The sequence below is a fragment of the Ovis canadensis genome, chromosome 3 (genome assembly GCF_042477335.2).
Source record: "Ovis canadensis isolate MfBH-ARS-UI-01 breed Bighorn chromosome 3, ARS-UI_OviCan_v2, whole genome shotgun sequence".
NCBI lineage: Eukaryota > Metazoa > Chordata > Mammalia > Artiodactyla > Bovidae > Ovis > Ovis canadensis.
The window spans coordinates 84258448-84275542 of record NC_091247.1 but is presented as its reverse complement, the minus strand read 5'-3'; the positions used below and the strand labels follow the sequence as shown (position 1 = coordinate 84275542).

Below are 17095 nucleotides of genomic sequence, written 5' to 3'. Positions count from 1 at the left end.
AGGAAAGATCTCCTTGGAGAATTTATTTATTACTCTGCCTTGTGACTTTAAGAGATCTAATAACAAATTCCATAAATTAAATGTTTTTTTTTTTTCAACATGGAAAATGTCATGGACGGAGGAGCCTCGTGGGCTATAGTACGTGGGGTCACAAAGACTTGGACATGACTGAGCATGCATACACATGCATATTTCATCTTGGGAATGTAGGGGAAATGTTTTTGAAAATCTCTGGGCCAGGTCTTAATAGGCAAATAAGCAATTTCCAGTACAGAGAGCTATATAATCATTTTAGTAAATTAATTCCCTTCTATACTCTTGGATTTGGCTAGGTAGATCTGTCTTTGCAATCAACAAATTAGGAGTGCTGGGCTCTGCATTAACTGTCAAAATTGACTCAGTAACATTGAAATTAGTCAATTTCTCTTGGTTACTAATGTGAATTTCCCTACAATTTGCATATCATGAATATAATAACTACAGAGAAATACTTGATCCACTCATATTTCTTGGAGGCATGGAAGCTACATACGCTGTTTTTCTGTATTTACGTACTTGATGTTTGGAGATGTATGTGAGGGTCTTTATCCTTGATCCATAACTACATATATCAATAGAATAGGAGGCTAGGTGGATGGGCACTAAAACATGAAGAATGTGATCCAGAAAGGAACAAAAGGAACAGCTGCTGTGTGTAGCTTCAGGGTCTAATCCTGTCCTTACCATTTATAGAGATCCACACTAAGATCCAAAGACTGTTTTCTAGGTGAAATATCATTATATTAATATCTGATTTTCCAATGACAAGCTCACTTTCAGAAAAACATGCCCAGAGAATTTTTAGCATGAGCCTTTTCCACATTGCTGAAAGGTAATGGTGAATACTACTAAGGGAAATGAATATAATGGGAGTAGCCAAGGAAGAGCTACAAAGTTTGGGAATTAGGAAAAGAAAGGTTAAGGCTGCATATTCCCAAGGGGACACCTCTCTGGATCTTTGAAAAGGTTAGGATGCATGATTCTAAAGAACGTGAGTAGGTCAAGCATCCATAAAACACTACATTGATTACCAGGCAATTCTGGGCAAGCAACTCTTCCTATAAAGACATGGGTCATAATTCTAACTACAACGTTATGTTGCTTTTTTCAAAGTTATAATGTTCTGTTCTACAAGGCAACCAATTAAAATAATTTATACTATGATCAGTGATGTAAAAGTTCCATAGGAGATTCAATCAGAAGACCTTTGACAAAACTGAAATTGGAAGAGCCTCTGAATGCATGTTTTCAGATACCTTGACAGGTAGAAAAAAGTCACAGACAGCTTCATACTCACCCGTTTCTTGCTGGCTGGGAAGCTGACGCACTCTCTCCTTTGGGAGTCCCACCATTTAGTGGTTGCTCCCTCTATAGGTAAGACATTCTCTCTTTGGGGAGATGATTAACTGTGGCCCAATTAAGCTCTAAAAAATATCTCTTACAGTCGTTTCCCCTTCCTATGCTATCTTTGCAGGTGGAATACCAACAGGACCAACTGACACGACACACACTGATGGAAGGCGATGAGTATGATTAGAAGTGATAGAAATATAATGGTTGAAAAGAAGAACCCAAATGCAATCCACTACTAAAACCTGTAAGTAGAACTGAAAGAAAGCTAATGAATCCACTCATAACAGCACCTTTCTTTCTCTGCAAGATAAATATGATTTTTGTATGTCTCGTCTGTGTAATACCCTTGTTTATCAGTTGAAATGCTCAATTTTACTTCTCTTGGCCAAGTGAAATGATGACTGCAACAAAAACCAAGTGCCATTTGGAGATTATGGTAATATCCAGTGTTGTACATGGTTGATTATGAAATGACCAGATATTCTTGAAGTTGTGAAACTGTACCCAAGACTTGCTCTGGATATAACTGCCCACTATCAGACAGAGAAAACCATAATCAAGAGAGATTTCATTTCTTGGGTCAGGAAACACTGAAGGAAATCTTAAAGGAGCTGATTTACATCCTTGAGAAAGTGAAGTTTTGTCACCATTAGAGAATGCAGGACTTCGTCATCTATTAGAGGATATTTGTTATTTTTCTGATTGCTCCCACAGCATTCTCAGATGTATGCAGCACAAACTGGTGAATCTCACTTTGACAGGTTAGGAGCAGGGCTGTGGGATCAACAATGAATCAAGTCCCTTGTGGATAAAACTATGTGTATGGTGATCTTTTTATTAATAGACCACTGGAGGGGAGTTATATATTAGGAAATCTAATAGATGACAGTCACCTATCAGAATAGCTTTAGAATTGAAGACAGACAGTATGCTTTTCAAGAAAAAATTACAAGGAAAAACTTAGTGTGCTTATGCCATGAATGGTAAAAGCAAAATTCTGTGACATCTCCACTGGTAGTAAGGCTTGAAAGAAAAGAATTAGCTTATAAGAGATTAGAATCATTGGGCCACAGCATTTTACTGAATAGTTGCTCTAGTCAAGGCTAGTCTGGTCATTGAATTATCCCTTTTACTGTTATAGTAGTACATGTTGGCTGCTTATTTTGTGTTAAACCAAAGATTGGGTCCCAGGATACATACTAATTGTTGATCCAAGAAAATTACCTTCACATAGGAAGGTGTTTCATGCATGACCATATATGAATATAACAAGGAATTCTAAAGAAAAATTTAAAGACAGTTAGATGAATAAGGTATCATTTGTCTCAGCAGTCAGACACTGTGCTCCCTTGGGACATTAAAAGCAGACAATGCATGACCAAGGGTTGACATTTGTAAAGTGATTACTGGGCATCTATTTTCTTTCTTTTGGATGAGGATACCAATGGCACAATAATACCTTTTGGGTCTTTATTTCTTCAAAACATGAAAACAAAAGATGAAGTAGATGACAATGAGAAGAGAGAAAACATTCCATACAGAATATGCTGGATCACTAGTGATTAAATCAGAAATCATTAGAAACTTTATTTGTCTGTGTCAATAATGTGTACCATTTATAAGGAACAGCACAATTAGTGCACCTCCCCCCTAAGCTGTGCACAATTCACACAAAATAAAATAATCAAAATGAAATAATTTTACATGACTATAATTACTAAAACAACCCTGAACAACCAGAATCATATTTTCTCTATAACATGAAAATTTAAAAAGCAAACAAACCAAAAAGCTTTGAAATTGAAATTGACCAATGGTAAAGATTTCTTAACATCCTCTGTGAAAATTTGCTATGGGATCATTAACATTCCAAATATAGCTAGAAAGAAGTGCAAAGTCTTTCTAATGTTTAAACAACTCATATCCCTTGACTATTTACTTGGTGTTTCTAGGCTAGCTTTTCATTAAATAAATCTTCAGAAAAAAATGGGTTAGGATTATGCCACCAGCACGTTGGGCCATGACAGGTCAGGGCGGAGGCTCCAGGAGATGTGAGAAATTATAGCTGCAGGGGGCACGGAAAAGTACTGCTGTCCAACAAAGATCAGCTGAAGATAAAAATTTGGATTAATTGGGATTTCTCAGACAGCTGGGTCATCAGCAGGATTTCCTTACTTGGTTTAAAATGGAAAGGTGTACAGATCTGCAAGATTGGCTCAGGATACAGACTGCTGCTCCTACCCTATGCCTTGTATTCTCTCAGATCAAGAAAATCTTGGACATCTAGGCAAGACAATTTCAGCAATTGTGTTTTTCTTGTAAGATCACACTGTCTCCATGTGGCTGTGTTAACTGTTACTCAGGGATTAACTGTGGACCCCCTCAGGATAGGGATCTGGGCTGTCTGGTGCGTGTGTAGTCCCCGAGTGCTAGCACAGTACTGGGCAGATTGAGTGGGTGCTCAGCATTTACTCATTTGTTCAGTCACCCAGTGTTTATTAAATGATGAATGATTGTGATTACTAAGTGGAAGAAGAGAAAATAAGAAATGAAAATTATTATCAGTTAAGTATCTTTGAATCAACACAGAGGGCTTAGGGGTGTCTCCGGCCTGGGATTCTTTATGGATAGAGAAATGTCTGAGAGGGGACCTAAGTCATTCCATTTTTCCTCATTTGTGGACTCACAGCTTTGGAATGTTGGGTTTATCATACTCTTTGATATTGTGAAATAGAGCCATTCCATTTCCAGGGTTAAAAACCTCCCAGAGCAGTCCTATGAGAGGCACTCTCATTTAATCACTTCCTCCTTAGCCCTACGTAGAGAAGGCCTGTTGCTCACCGTGGCTTCTTTTCTCCTCAGGAACTGCAGATACTATCAGAGGGGTGTGGACGGTGAAACAAATGGGGCTCTGAATAGCCTTTTACATAAAAAAATAAAATGAACAAACCAGCACTATCTACCATCTGTGCCAGACAGAGCAGATGTGAAATAAATACTTTGGGGGCAGGGGTGTTCCAGGAATGGAGGCTTTCAGAGCCCAGGCACATCTAACGTGCACCCTTCTCTACACAGCCCTTCTCCTCGGCCTTCCTGAACCAACAGATGAGTTTTCAAGGCTTTGAAATGCACCACATGGCTAATTTTCCTCGAAGATACTTTGTCGCGTGTCCGCTGTCCTCTCAATAGCTTTAACTCCCACGTAACAGTTATTGTTTCTTAGAAATGAACCTGCAGATCCATGAACAATAAGCCATTTTCTCCTTTTATCCCTAATCAAACTCAATAACAACACAAAAGTTACAACTCAGGTGAAAAGAAAACTCACTTATGTCTTCAATGTCCAATCAATGTCGCCAAATGGGAGAACAGTATATGCTATACTCTACTATATACAGATACGCTTTGTTTTGTTGTAGTTTTCATCCATGCACTGTGTAACAGGTATCACAACAACATTCCCAAACAGGCAGATGAAAGAGGAGCAAATGTTCCCTCATGACTGGAACAGGAGTGTGCAGGCCGTAGATGCCTTGGAAAACAGAACTGATGGACAATCCCAGGCAATAGCAACATGGGACACAGACTGATGCAAATGGAAAAGGATGATGTGCTTTTTGAATGGAGTTATTCTCCCTGTTTGTATGAGGGGTAAAGGGCAGGAAAAGGGGTTTGGGATGGGAGGGCTGGGGAATCAGCGGGTGTGGAACATCAGAATCAGGGCCTTGCTAATCATAGTCCAGCGCTAAAGAGATAAGAAAGGACTTTGTATGTTCCTGGGAATCTAGGCATGTTGTTTTTGTACCTGTTGAACAAGGGTGCCAGGCCTAGTATCTTTAAATATCAGACTGTATTTAGAACCATGACTCTTCTTAGCTCCATTCCAGCTCCCATGTTTCTTCTTGGGGGGAGCTTCACCTCTGCTCCCACTCCAGAGATAAGCATGAAATTTAGTAATATGGTGAAGACATGCTTCTTTCTTCTTCCATGCCCATTTCTTCCTCCAAAATAATTTTTAAAGTTTTTGGGCAAAGGGAGAATCATCTTCCTGATTTCCATTTTTACCACTGAGATTGGACATCACCTCCCACAAGAGAAGCACAAACCCTGATCCTCCCCCTGCAGAAACAAAAGCAAACCCTAACATCAACCACCTCCCAACCCCGACCCAAAACAAGCCAAAACAGAAAACAAATCAAAGACTTAAGGATTTATGAACCCAGGGAGAACACAGCCCTTCTGGGCTGAGCTGCAAAGATGCCTGGTTCAACAAGACGATGCCCCTGGGAACGGGAGGTGATGCCTTCTCACTCCGGCCCTAGTACAGAGTCTGCTCTTGAAGCTGGATTCCATCAGCAGGTGGGTGGACATGACAAATGCGTTTCCTCTGTTCATTATACATAATTTTTATGTATATATATATGTATATATATATAAATTTACTACATCTGATTGTTCCTTTAGAAGCCTTTTATGTGGCAGTAGGCCTCCAGGGAGGAGAAGAAAATGTACAAGAGCCACAGGAGCACAAAGAGGCAGGATGTGAGGAGCTTGGCAGTCCGGGGCCCACCCAGCTCACCTCCAATTTCTGGCCTCCGCCGATACAGCAGCACCCCCACATTGATGAAAGCAAAAATGGTGAAGAGAGTGACAGAAAAAGCTAGCGTGCCAGGGGACACTTTGAACTGTTCCCCGTTGGCCGCGTGGTAGATGGCAGCGATGGACCAGGCCACGCCGATGCCCAGGAAGACGTTCACCGCGTTGCTGCCTGTGACGTTACCTATGGACGCATCTGCATACTGGTCCTGGGTGGCTGCCACTTTGCTTGCAAATGTGTCTGAGGAGGAAGAAGAAAAAGACAATGACCGATTAGCCACTTACAGAGGTCTGTGGAGTGCTGGAAGCTTCAGCCGTGTACTCTGGAATCAAGCCTTCGGTGGAAACCCCGAGATCAGGACAGAGCTTTGTTCTCGCAAGTCCCAGTCTGTGTAGTCAGAACAAGAGGATCCCTTGGTAACAGGACTCGAGGGCTTGGTGGTGGGTGAGTTATAGGTGACTTTGGTCAAGTTCTTCTTCCCACAGATACCACAGTTCTTTGTTGATGGTAACAATTCTATGAGGGTAGTAAACTTTAGAGGTAAGGATACTGGGCTCAAAGAGGATAAATAAATGGGCGCGAAATCACATAGCAAGCAAGAAGCCACATTAAGGCCTGAGCTGGGCCTTCTGCCTTCAGGCAAATGCCTGTTCACTGTATGATCTCACCTTTCCCTGTGCCTGGCATCCTAATAGGCAGCCTCAAAGCTCTTTGTTTACCAATAATCCTGAATACATCTTTTCTCTGAGGCTAGGGAATTCACACATCTTCTTTCTCTACAAGGAGTAGGACAAAACTGACTTCGTAAACAAAGCACAAGGGTTTAGTGCTCATTTAAGCCAGAGAGTTTCAAATTCTTCCTTTGTAAGGGAGTGTGTGACCCCAGGCAGTTACTTAATTTTTAGAGATTCAATTTCCTCATCTGTGAAATGAGGATAGTAACGCTTACTTTAGAGTACTTTTGTTAAATTGAGCTATTAAAGGTAAAATGCTTATGTTTCTGGTACAAAGCAAGGGTAGCTATTTTTGTTGTTTTAGGAAGACAACATGAATGGAGCTGCCCAGATCTGTTCATTAAAAGGTGAGGTGAGGATGGATCTGAAATAGCTCCCTTTATTAATAATGTAACAGGACCTGTAAGATATTCAACTTCCTTTTTATACGATCACTGAGTTACTGATATCAAAGTCCTTTCAGCTACCTCTGCAAAATATGTTGTACAGTCAACTTAGAATAAATACTAATAACTGTCAAATTGCACTCACATTTGCAAAGCCAGCAGTAGCGGGTATGCTATTGCTACAAGGTATCATGGTCTAAGGGTATGTGTAGATGTGTGATATCTGGATGGCTTTCTCCACTCTGTTGCTATTCTGTTGCCACCTCCAACAGTGTGTGTGCTAAGTCACTCAGTTATGTCTAATTCTTTGCGACCCTATGGACTGTGGCCCTCCAGGCTCCTCTGACCATGGGATTCTCCATACAAGAATACTGGAGTGGGCTGCCAGGTGTCCTCCAGCAGATGTTCCCGATGCAGGGATTGAACTCATGTCTCTTACATCTGCAATGGCTGGTAGGGTCCTTTACCACTAGTGCCACCTGGGAAGCCCAAGCTCCAATGGGGATGATACATAAAGCATGTTTGCTTACATAAGCCTGTAGATTCTTGTGCTTTACCATGGGAGAGAGGTTATTTAGGCTTCTCAGAGGCTACTGAATCTGCAGTGTCTCTTTCTGAAAGGGAACTGGTTAACCTTGAGGGTCTGCGGGATGGACCCACAGATAGATTCTGACCTATGTTTTATAACAGAGGCAAACTTCTTACTCTGTGCTACCCATATGACATAGATATGTTTTTAGTTTTTAACTGGAGGATAATTGCTTTACAATGTTGTGCTGGTTTCTGCCATAGAACAATGTGAATCAGCCATAGTTACATGGATATTTTCACTGAACCCTCAATCTAACCGTTGTAGAGTAGACATTATTAAACCATTTTTACAATCTGGGAAACAGTGATGTTGTCATAGTCTGCCTATTGGATAGGGTGTCTGTCAATAGAGCAAGGATTCTGAAACCAAATCTGTTTGCTTTCAGAGCCACTCTCAGCCTACACCTTGCTTTCTCTCCTAGGGAGGCTCATGTTTTCCTCTTCTCAGTCCCTTTTAGGCTGCCCTGTTCCTTCCACTCAGAAAACTTGAGACAGGTTTCCACAGAGCACTCTTTCCTGCACCGGTGAGAACTGAGGAAGAGGTGTAGCAGCTGGCTATCCTGTCCTGCGGGACCGGTGCAGCATGTAACACTCGTGGCCACACACTGCAGCCTGAATCAGGATCCTCACGGTGGCTGGCAAGTAAAAGCCAGGTGAGACAAACCTCCGTCTCTTGCAGTTCATTATTAACAGTTATTAGGAACTGCCACAGCAGCAGCCTCAAAAAGAAAAAAAGTCACTTGGCTTTTAATTTTCAAGGACAGACAGCTGAACAAGGAATGTAAATGAACAGAGTCCAAGGTGGGACACAGCCACTTACAGCTCAGCTACTGCTGAGGAACACTTGAGATGGTATTCTGTGCTGACATGCCTGCTGGTGGTGGCTAGGGATGCGGGGCCTTCGCCTTCCTCTCTTACCCGCTCTGCCAGGCTGTAGGGATGGGGACCTGGCATCCTTGGCCTGCTTACCTCCCTTGGCACATAGTATGTGGCACTCTGAGCTTCCTGGGTGCCCCATCTCCACTCAAACCCTGGACTTTCTAGACGGCATTTCTGCTGCTGTGCCAGAAGTGAATGAGGCACAAAATCAAAGACTTTACTCAGCCCTCTTGGGTCTGCAGGGATTTCTTCTCGCTCAAGTCATTTTTTCAATAGCCCATTAATGTGAATAGCACAGGGGAGTCCTAATAATAATAGGTTCCTGTTTATAAATGCCTCTGAAAGTTAGCAACCCAAGTGATTAGCTTATCACATAAATGAAATATGTTTGGGCCTCTGAGCCAGGTAGGTTTTACTTACTGGAATTATACATCAGATCTTTGTTTTGCAATTCAAAAGCTGTAGAAGAAAATTGTAGAAACACATGTAAATCCAAACTATTAGCTTTAATTTCAACAGAGACAACTCTGTTTTCCAAATGAAGTGTGATGGAGTCTCCCCAAACCACCTTCTCTCACCGCTGCTTAGTGTGCATGGTGGCAGACCACAGACTGTAGATGAGGTCCAGCCAAGCCTGGCCCTGAATGCCAAGCCCAAGCCCTGTTTGTGGCTGAACAAGGCAAAAGCAATGCACATGCCATTCCCCGGGGTGACATCCAAACAAGAACTGCTGCCACAGTACAGGCGTATTCAGAACTTAGACTGTTAAATACAAACCTATATGAGTCATATCCATTGCGATTGCTACAAACTAAGTAATTGTTAATAATAATTTATATATGGGTTTATAACTATACCTACACAATAGGAATTTTTATTTCTAATTCTCACCTTGAATTCTAATACATTTAAAGTTAATTTTAGACTTTTGATTCTGCCTCCTTGGTCCCTGTAACTGTGAATCACCAACAGGAAAGATACGTTTGGGAGGCAGTGTGGCTGGAATTAAACCACACATTAGAGAGTCAGGACATGATTGTTCTCTGCATCTGGCCTTTGCCAAGTCACTTGGTCAATATGCAGGACTATGCCAACACACTCCCCTTTCCTCCAGAAATGACATTTTTAACTGAATTTCTCAAACTTTATCACTACCTACAGACTAAGCTTTAAACATTTCTTCTGTAAAGGGGATAGTTCTTCCAACCCTGAAGGTCACATGAAGGGTTTCCGTGTTGTGTATAGCTCCACCCTGGAATGATTTATCTTTGCCTCGACTCTTAGCATATGCTGGGGGCCAGCTGTTCTACTCTCAAGTGGTCTGTGCTCAGGAGCTGATGCTGACAGTGATTTTGACTGAAGTCCAGCCTGCTTATGGAGGTAGGGTTGCTGTCACCCAGCACCTGTGAATTATTGACAACGTGAGGGGCTCAGAGCTTCCTCATAGTAGTGACAGAAGTCTCATCAAAGGGACATTCTGGGCTCTTCTGTGTGTACTCAGGGCTTCTGGTTTCCTAACTTTACTGTTGGGTGGTACATAGAATATATCACAATACTAAATTCAGATAAATGATTTTGGTGGGATTTTTCTTTTTTGCAGGAGTCTATACATGACTGAGCGACTTTCCTTTCATGCATTGGAGAAGGAAATGGCAACTGACTCCAGTGTTCTTGCCTGGAGAATCCCAGGGATGGGAGAGCCTGGTGGGCTTCTGTCTATGGGGTCGGACACGACTGAAGCGACGCAGCAGCAGCAGCATACATGTCTACCCTTAAACTTGAGTAATGATGACAATATCTCCTTTTAAAAGAATAAATGACCTAGATGAAATATTCAAAGTGATGGCTAGACCTGAAGATTCTGCCAGTGATGAAATTGTGCCAGTATTTGTGAAGTTAAACCACACAGCACAGAGTCATTGAGCTCTTAAAAATGGGTAAGAAATGTTGGCACGGTTATTGACTTCAAATCATGTAAGTGACTATTTATATGAGTGTCGCCATGGAATAACTGGTGGCAGGGAGGACTGTTTTAGATACTGTGCATAATGTCAATCAAGCGTGGACTGAAAATACCGGGAGATCCTTGTTTTGTTTTTTTTAAAGATTTGGGGCTCTACCCTCTGCCCAATTAATCAGACTCTCTGAGAAAAAGACACAGGGATATGCATTTTTATAAATTCTTAGGTGAGTTTGATGGAGGTGCTGGGGCAGCCTGGCATGAAGTCCCCCACCCTCTGATTGTGCTGTGCTCTCTTAAAAAAACCCAGCTCAAGCATGGCAACTATGAAAGGCCAAGGAACAAGGGAAATTTACTTAAAATTAGTTGGATTCTGGCTGTTTCACTTGACACGCAAGAAGTGTACCTACTTTATATGGTTGTGAGGGAAATAAGTTAACGTGAACAAGAACAGTGCCTAGTACTTAATGAGTGCTCAATATTAGTAATTATTTTTATAATACACCAGAGCCAGATCCCAAGAGAATCCATAAGTGGTCCAGAATTCTGAGTTACTGTAATGATTCTAAACTTCTGGGCAGTTATAACACCCTTTAAAGACATAGTAACTTTACAGTCCTAGGTATTTAAAAATGTGGTAGAACATAAAATTATTCTTAAAATCAGAGAGTTTTATTTGAAAAGTCCATATAACCTAAGTCATAAAAGGGCTGCCTTTGTGGTTCAGATGGTAAAGAATCCCCCTGCAATGCAGGAGACCCAGGTTCGATCCCTGGGTCAAGAAGATTCCCTGGTGAAAGGAATGGCAATCCACTCCAGTATTCTTGCCTGGAGAATTCCATGGAGAGAGAAGCCTGGAGGGCTATAGTCCATAGAATTGCAAAGAGTCAGACTTGACTTTCACTTTCTAAGTCATAAAAAGACACTAGAGATCTGGTTTATGGCCCTAATTTTACTAGTGACTGAAAGACATCCTTCCTTAAACAACGCATATATTCCTCTCTTCTATGCGCTTTTGGTTTCACTCTTTGAGAATTCAAATGGAAATTTTACTTATATACTAATTCCTCGGTCACTAAGGACTTTAAACAAGTTTTTGCCTTTGTAATACTTATTTACCCCCGTAAATATGAAACCCAAACTTCTTACTTACATACACACACTCACTGCCCTGGTTCATATGAAAAGAAACCTTGTTTGGCATCCAAGTCAAGTTTAAGAGATCAGGGAATTCCTGATGTTTGATTGATTAATGACCAGTTAGAGGAGTTACAAAAACTGACAAAGGGGAAAACACTTAAAATTTCTACCCATAAAAGTTTGCCCCTGAAAAAGAAATGGAGACAATGACACTGACCTAAAAGAAGAAAAGAGGTAAGTCAAAAGTGCAAGAGGACTCATGTTGGCAGGTCAGAACACCTGCTTCTACTCATTTTTATCAACAGGGTAGCTTTGGAGAAATACCAGATTGGGAGCTCCACTCTGGGTTTCTGTTCCCTTGGTCTAGAACGCAGCCTGAGCGCTGACATTCGTTAAAGCTCTCCAACCAGACTGAGACCCACTAACCAACTATGCAGAGCCTTCGCTTCACCCTCTGTGTAAGGACAGCGGTACCTTCCCTGTATTAGCTGAGAAAACCCATGTAGGTCGACAAAATCAACGTTGTGGGGATTCAGGATGGAGGCAAGATGGCAGAGTAAGAAGGATGTGAGCTCACCTCTTCTTAGGAAAACACCAAAATCACAACTAACTGCTGAACAACTATCAACAAAAAAAATGCTGGACCCTAACAAAAAAGATATCCTACATCCAAAGACAAAGAAGGAAGTCCATTATTATGATGGTAGGAGGGCATGGTTGTGATCAAATCCCATGCTCACTGGGGGAGGGGCGGTGTGAGCCAAAGACTGGAAAATAATTATATCACAGAAGTTCTCCCACAGGAGTGAAAGTTCTGAGTCCCACATCAGCCTTCCCAGACTGATGGACTGGCAACAGGGGTGAAGCCTTCAGAAAGTCTGACTTTGAAGGCCAGCAGTGTTTGATCACAGGACTTCCACAAGACTGGGGGAAGAAGAAACTCCACTCTTGGAGGGTGCACACAGCTCTGTGTGCACCAGGACCCAGTGACAAAAGCAGTGACTTCATAAGAGCCTGGGCCAGACCCACTTGCTAGTACTGGAGGGTCTCCTTCAGTGGAGGCAGAGGCAGCTGGAGGTCACTAGGGAACAAAGACACCGGCAGTAGCAGTTCTGGGGAGTGCTCATTGGTGTGAGCCCTCAAGGCAGACCACTACTCACCAAGACCTGGCCCCACTCAACAGGATCCCATTCTAGGACACCTCAGGCCAAATACCCACCATGGTAGGCACACACTCCTACTCAGCAGCAGACAGGACGCCTAAAGTCTTCCTGAGCATATAGCTGCCTGCTAAACCCCTTGACATGGTCCTGGCCACCAGACAGACAAAGCTCAGTTATACCCAGCTTGGGGGGAGGCAAAATCACTTCAAATCACTGAAAGATACAACCTAAATGAGATAAAAGATAATATAGAATACATAAATATTATTTATGCCTAGCACACAGGGGAACTACATGATAAACTAAAAAGAAAATTCCCTTTCTGGTCATAAAAGTTTTCATTCTCATTTTCTGATGGTTTCTATTCCTTTAGACATTTTGAGAGTTGATTTCAGTGTAAATAATAACTTCCTGCATTTTATACCAACTTTCAGTTTACAAAGTGCTCTGAAATCCATATTACTTAATCCTCTTATCAGCTACCTAAATTGTCATGATTATGCCTATTTTACAGGCAAGAAAAGCATGGCTGAGCCAAGAAGCTGATGCCAGCAATAACATGAATAATGGTTAGTTCTGTTTCCTGAACTCAGTTCTAAAGTTCTTGTTTCTAAAGAAAGTCTCAAACCTATCCTTACACCTAAAGCAACTAGAGAAAGAAGGACAAACAAAACCCAAAGTTAGCAGAAGGAAAGAAATCATAAAAATCAGAGCAGAAATAAAGACAAAACAATAGCAAAGATCAAAGAAACTAAAAGCTGGTCCTCTAAGAAGGTGAACAAAATTGAGAAACCTTTTAGCCAAAATCATTAAGGAAAAAGGGAGAGGGTTCAAATCAACAAAATTAGAAATGAAAAAGAAGTTACAATGGAAGCCACATAAATACAAAGGCTCATGCGACTATTACAAGCAACAATACACCAATAAATTGGACAACCTAGAAGAAATGAAAAAATTAGGTACAATTTCCCAAGACTGAACCAGGAAGAAATAGAAAATATGAGCAGACTAATTACAAGCACTAAAATTGAAACTGTGATTAAAAAATTCCCAACAAAAGTCCAGGACCAGATGTCTTCACAGGCAAATTCTATCAAACATTTAGAACAGAGTTAACACATAACCTTTGATACCCTTCCAAACTCATTCTATGATGTCACCATCACTCTGATACTGAAACCAGATGAAAATACCATACACAAAAAAATTCAGGCCAATATCACTGATGAACATAGATACAAAAAAAATCCTAAACAAAATACTAGCAAATCCCACAAAACATTAAGAGGATCATATACCATGATCAAATGGGATTATCCCAGAGATGCAAAGATTTTTTCAATCTCCACAAATTAACTAGTGTGAACTACCCCATCAACAAATTGAAATATAAAAACCATATGGTCATATCAATAGATACAGAAAAAGCTTCTGACAAAATCCAACACTCATTTGTGATAAAAACTTTCCAGAAATTGGGCATCGAAGGAATGTACTTCAACATAATAAAGGTCATATATGACAAACATACAACTAATATCATACTCAATGGTAAAAAGCTGAAAGCATTTCCTCTAAGATTAGAAACAAGATCAGGGTGTGCACGCTTGCAGTTTTATTCAACATAGTTTTAGAAGTCCTACCCATGGGAATCAGAGAAGAAAGAAAAAAAGAATCCAAATTAGAAAAGAAGGAAGACCTTCACTGTTGGCAGATGAAATGATAGGATACACAATTAAAGTACAGAAATCTCTTGCATTCCTATACACTAACAATGAAAGATCAGACAGGGGAATTAAATAGTCCCATTTACCATAATATCAAAAAGAATAGTATATCTAGAAATAGACCTATCTAAGGATGCAAAATGCTTGTACTCCAAAAACTATAAGATGCCAATGAAAGAAATCGAAGATGACACAGATGGAAAGATATACCATGTTCCTGTATTAGAAGAATCAATATTGTGAAAATGACTATATTACACAAGGTAACCTACATATTCAATGAAATCCCTATCAAATTAAAAATAGCATTTATTTTCATGGACCTAGAACAAAAAGTCTTAAAATCTGATGGGGACACAAAAGACCCTAAAGCCAAAGCAATCTTAGGAAAAATGGAGCTGGAGGAATCAGGCTCCTTGACTTCAAACTATACTACAAATCTATAGTAATCAATACAGTATGGTACTGCACAAAAAGCAAGTATAGATCAACAGAACAGGATAGAAAGCCTAGAAATAAACCCATGCAACTGTGGTCAGTTAATCTATGTCAAAGGAGATAAGATTATACAATGTAGAAAGACAGTCTCTTCAATAAATGATGCTGAGAAAACTGGACAGCCACCATGTACAAAACTGAAATTAGATCATTCTTTACCACTATATACAAAAATAAACTCAAAATGCATTAAAGATCTAACTGTAAGATTGGATGCTATAAAACTTCTAGAGTAAAATATAGGCAGAACACTCTTTGACATAAATCATAGCAATATTTTTTCAAACTATCTCCCAGAGTAATGGAAACAAAACCAAAAATAAACAAACGGGACCTAATTAAATTTAAAAGCTTTTGCACAATCATGGTAACCATAAACAAAATGAAAAGCCCACATAATGAAAGAAAATATTTGCAAATGATGTAACTGACATGGGATTAATATTGAAAATTTATAAACAGCTCATGCAGCTCAATATTAAAAAAACAAACAAACCAAACAACCCAATCAAAAAATGGGCAGAAGATCTAAGTAGACATTTATCCAAAGAAGACATACAGATGGCCAAGAGGAAGATGCTCAGTATAGCTAATTATTAGAGAAATGCAAATCAAAAGCACATTAAGATATCACTTTACACCAGACAGAATGGTCATCATCAATACGTCTACAAACCAAAAAATGCTGGCGAGTTTGTAGAAAAGGGAACCGTTCCACCCTATTGGTGGGAATGTCAATTGGTACAGCCATTATGGACAAACATGGAAATTCCTTAAAAAACTAAATATAGAGCTACCAAATGATCTAGCAATCCCACCCCTGGGCATATATGCAGAGAAAGCCATGGTTCAAAAGGATGCATGCACTATTTACATTACAGCACTATTTACAATAGCCAAGAATCGGAAGCAAACTAAATGTCCCCTGATGGAGGAACAGATAATGAAGATGTAGTATGCACACATAATGGAACATTACTCAGCCACTAAAAAGAATGGCGTAATGCCACTTGCAGCAACATGGATGGACCTGGAGATTATCATACTAAATGAAGTAAGTCAGAGATGGACAAATATCATACGATATTGCTTGTACTCAGAATCTAAAAAAAAAAAAAAGATACAAATGAACTTATTTACAAAACAGAAAACTAACTTATGGTTACCAAAGGGGAAGGGTGGCAGGGAGGGATAAGTTGGCAGTTTGGGACTGACATATACACAATGTCACACACACAAGAACCAACAAGGACCTACTATATAGCATATGGAACTCAGCTCAATATTCTGTAATAACCTAAATGGGAAGAGAATTTGAAAAAAGAATAAATACATAACTGAATCCCTTTGCTGTATACCTGAAACACTGTTAATCAACTATACTCCAATATAAAATAAAAAATTTAAAAATCAACATTTTGTTATTGAATAAACTACTTTTCACTTTGATATTGTTAACCTGAACGTTTGCACTTTGCAGGGTTACCCCCTAGCACTTAGTTTTCCTGTGATGTATCTGAAATCCTGGTATATTTCAAGTTCAAAGAAAGATTAATTCTAATTAAAATAGAAAAATAGTGTGTCTATTCTTCAGGGAACACAAGGCAGAGAAGAGAATGAACAACCAGCAGTACTATTGATTTGCTTTCCAAACTGTAACTTGATACATGTCTCTCAAAAGGAAATGGTAAACACTCCACTTAAACATACTGGGAACATACGGTTCCATAATAGGATTATTTTTCAGAACAATGTTCATGATGTTCAAGAGTGGGTTCAAGGTTCCCCTTCCTTCTTCAAGCTCCTAGCGTCATGGCATTTGCTAGAGTTTTCCAAAGTCTCTGATTCTAATTCTTGATGTTAATAGAAGCATTTTGAACCTTCCAAAGATCTCTGTTGGTTTACCTGAGATGGGGCTCTTGAATTTTTCAGTCAGTTGTTGCCCTCTCATTCTCAGTCCTGAAAAGATCCCTGAACCAACTAGCTGGTTGTAGAGCAAAGAAGTTCTGTTCTAACCTGGCTATCTCT

The 17095-nt window shown here is 40.2% G+C and overlaps 1 protein-coding gene and 1 long non-coding RNA gene across 6 annotated transcripts in view; one reads left to right on the top strand and one right to left on the bottom strand.

The window, feature by feature from the left end:
• Positions 1 to 5844: 5844 nt before the first annotated feature.
• Positions 5845 to 17095, bottom strand: part of SLC8A1 (solute carrier family 8 member A1) — a 379296-nt gene continuing 368045 nt past the window's right edge. For all 5 annotated transcript variants that reach the window (XM_069583489.1, XM_069583492.1, XM_069583493.1 and 2 more), the window contains one exon: positions 5845 to 6229. In XM_069583489.1, the coding sequence (XP_069439590.1) occupies positions 5853 to 6229 (377 nt within the window). In that variant the 3' untranslated portion in view covers positions 5845 to 5852. The remainder of the gene's footprint in view (positions 6230 to 17095) is intronic.
• On the top strand, positions 7525 to 10418 carry LOC138437018 (uncharacterized). The gene is made up of 2 exons (XR_011255731.1): positions 7525 to 8353; positions 10180 to 10418. It is a non-coding gene; the product is annotated as an uncharacterized lncRNA (long non-coding RNA).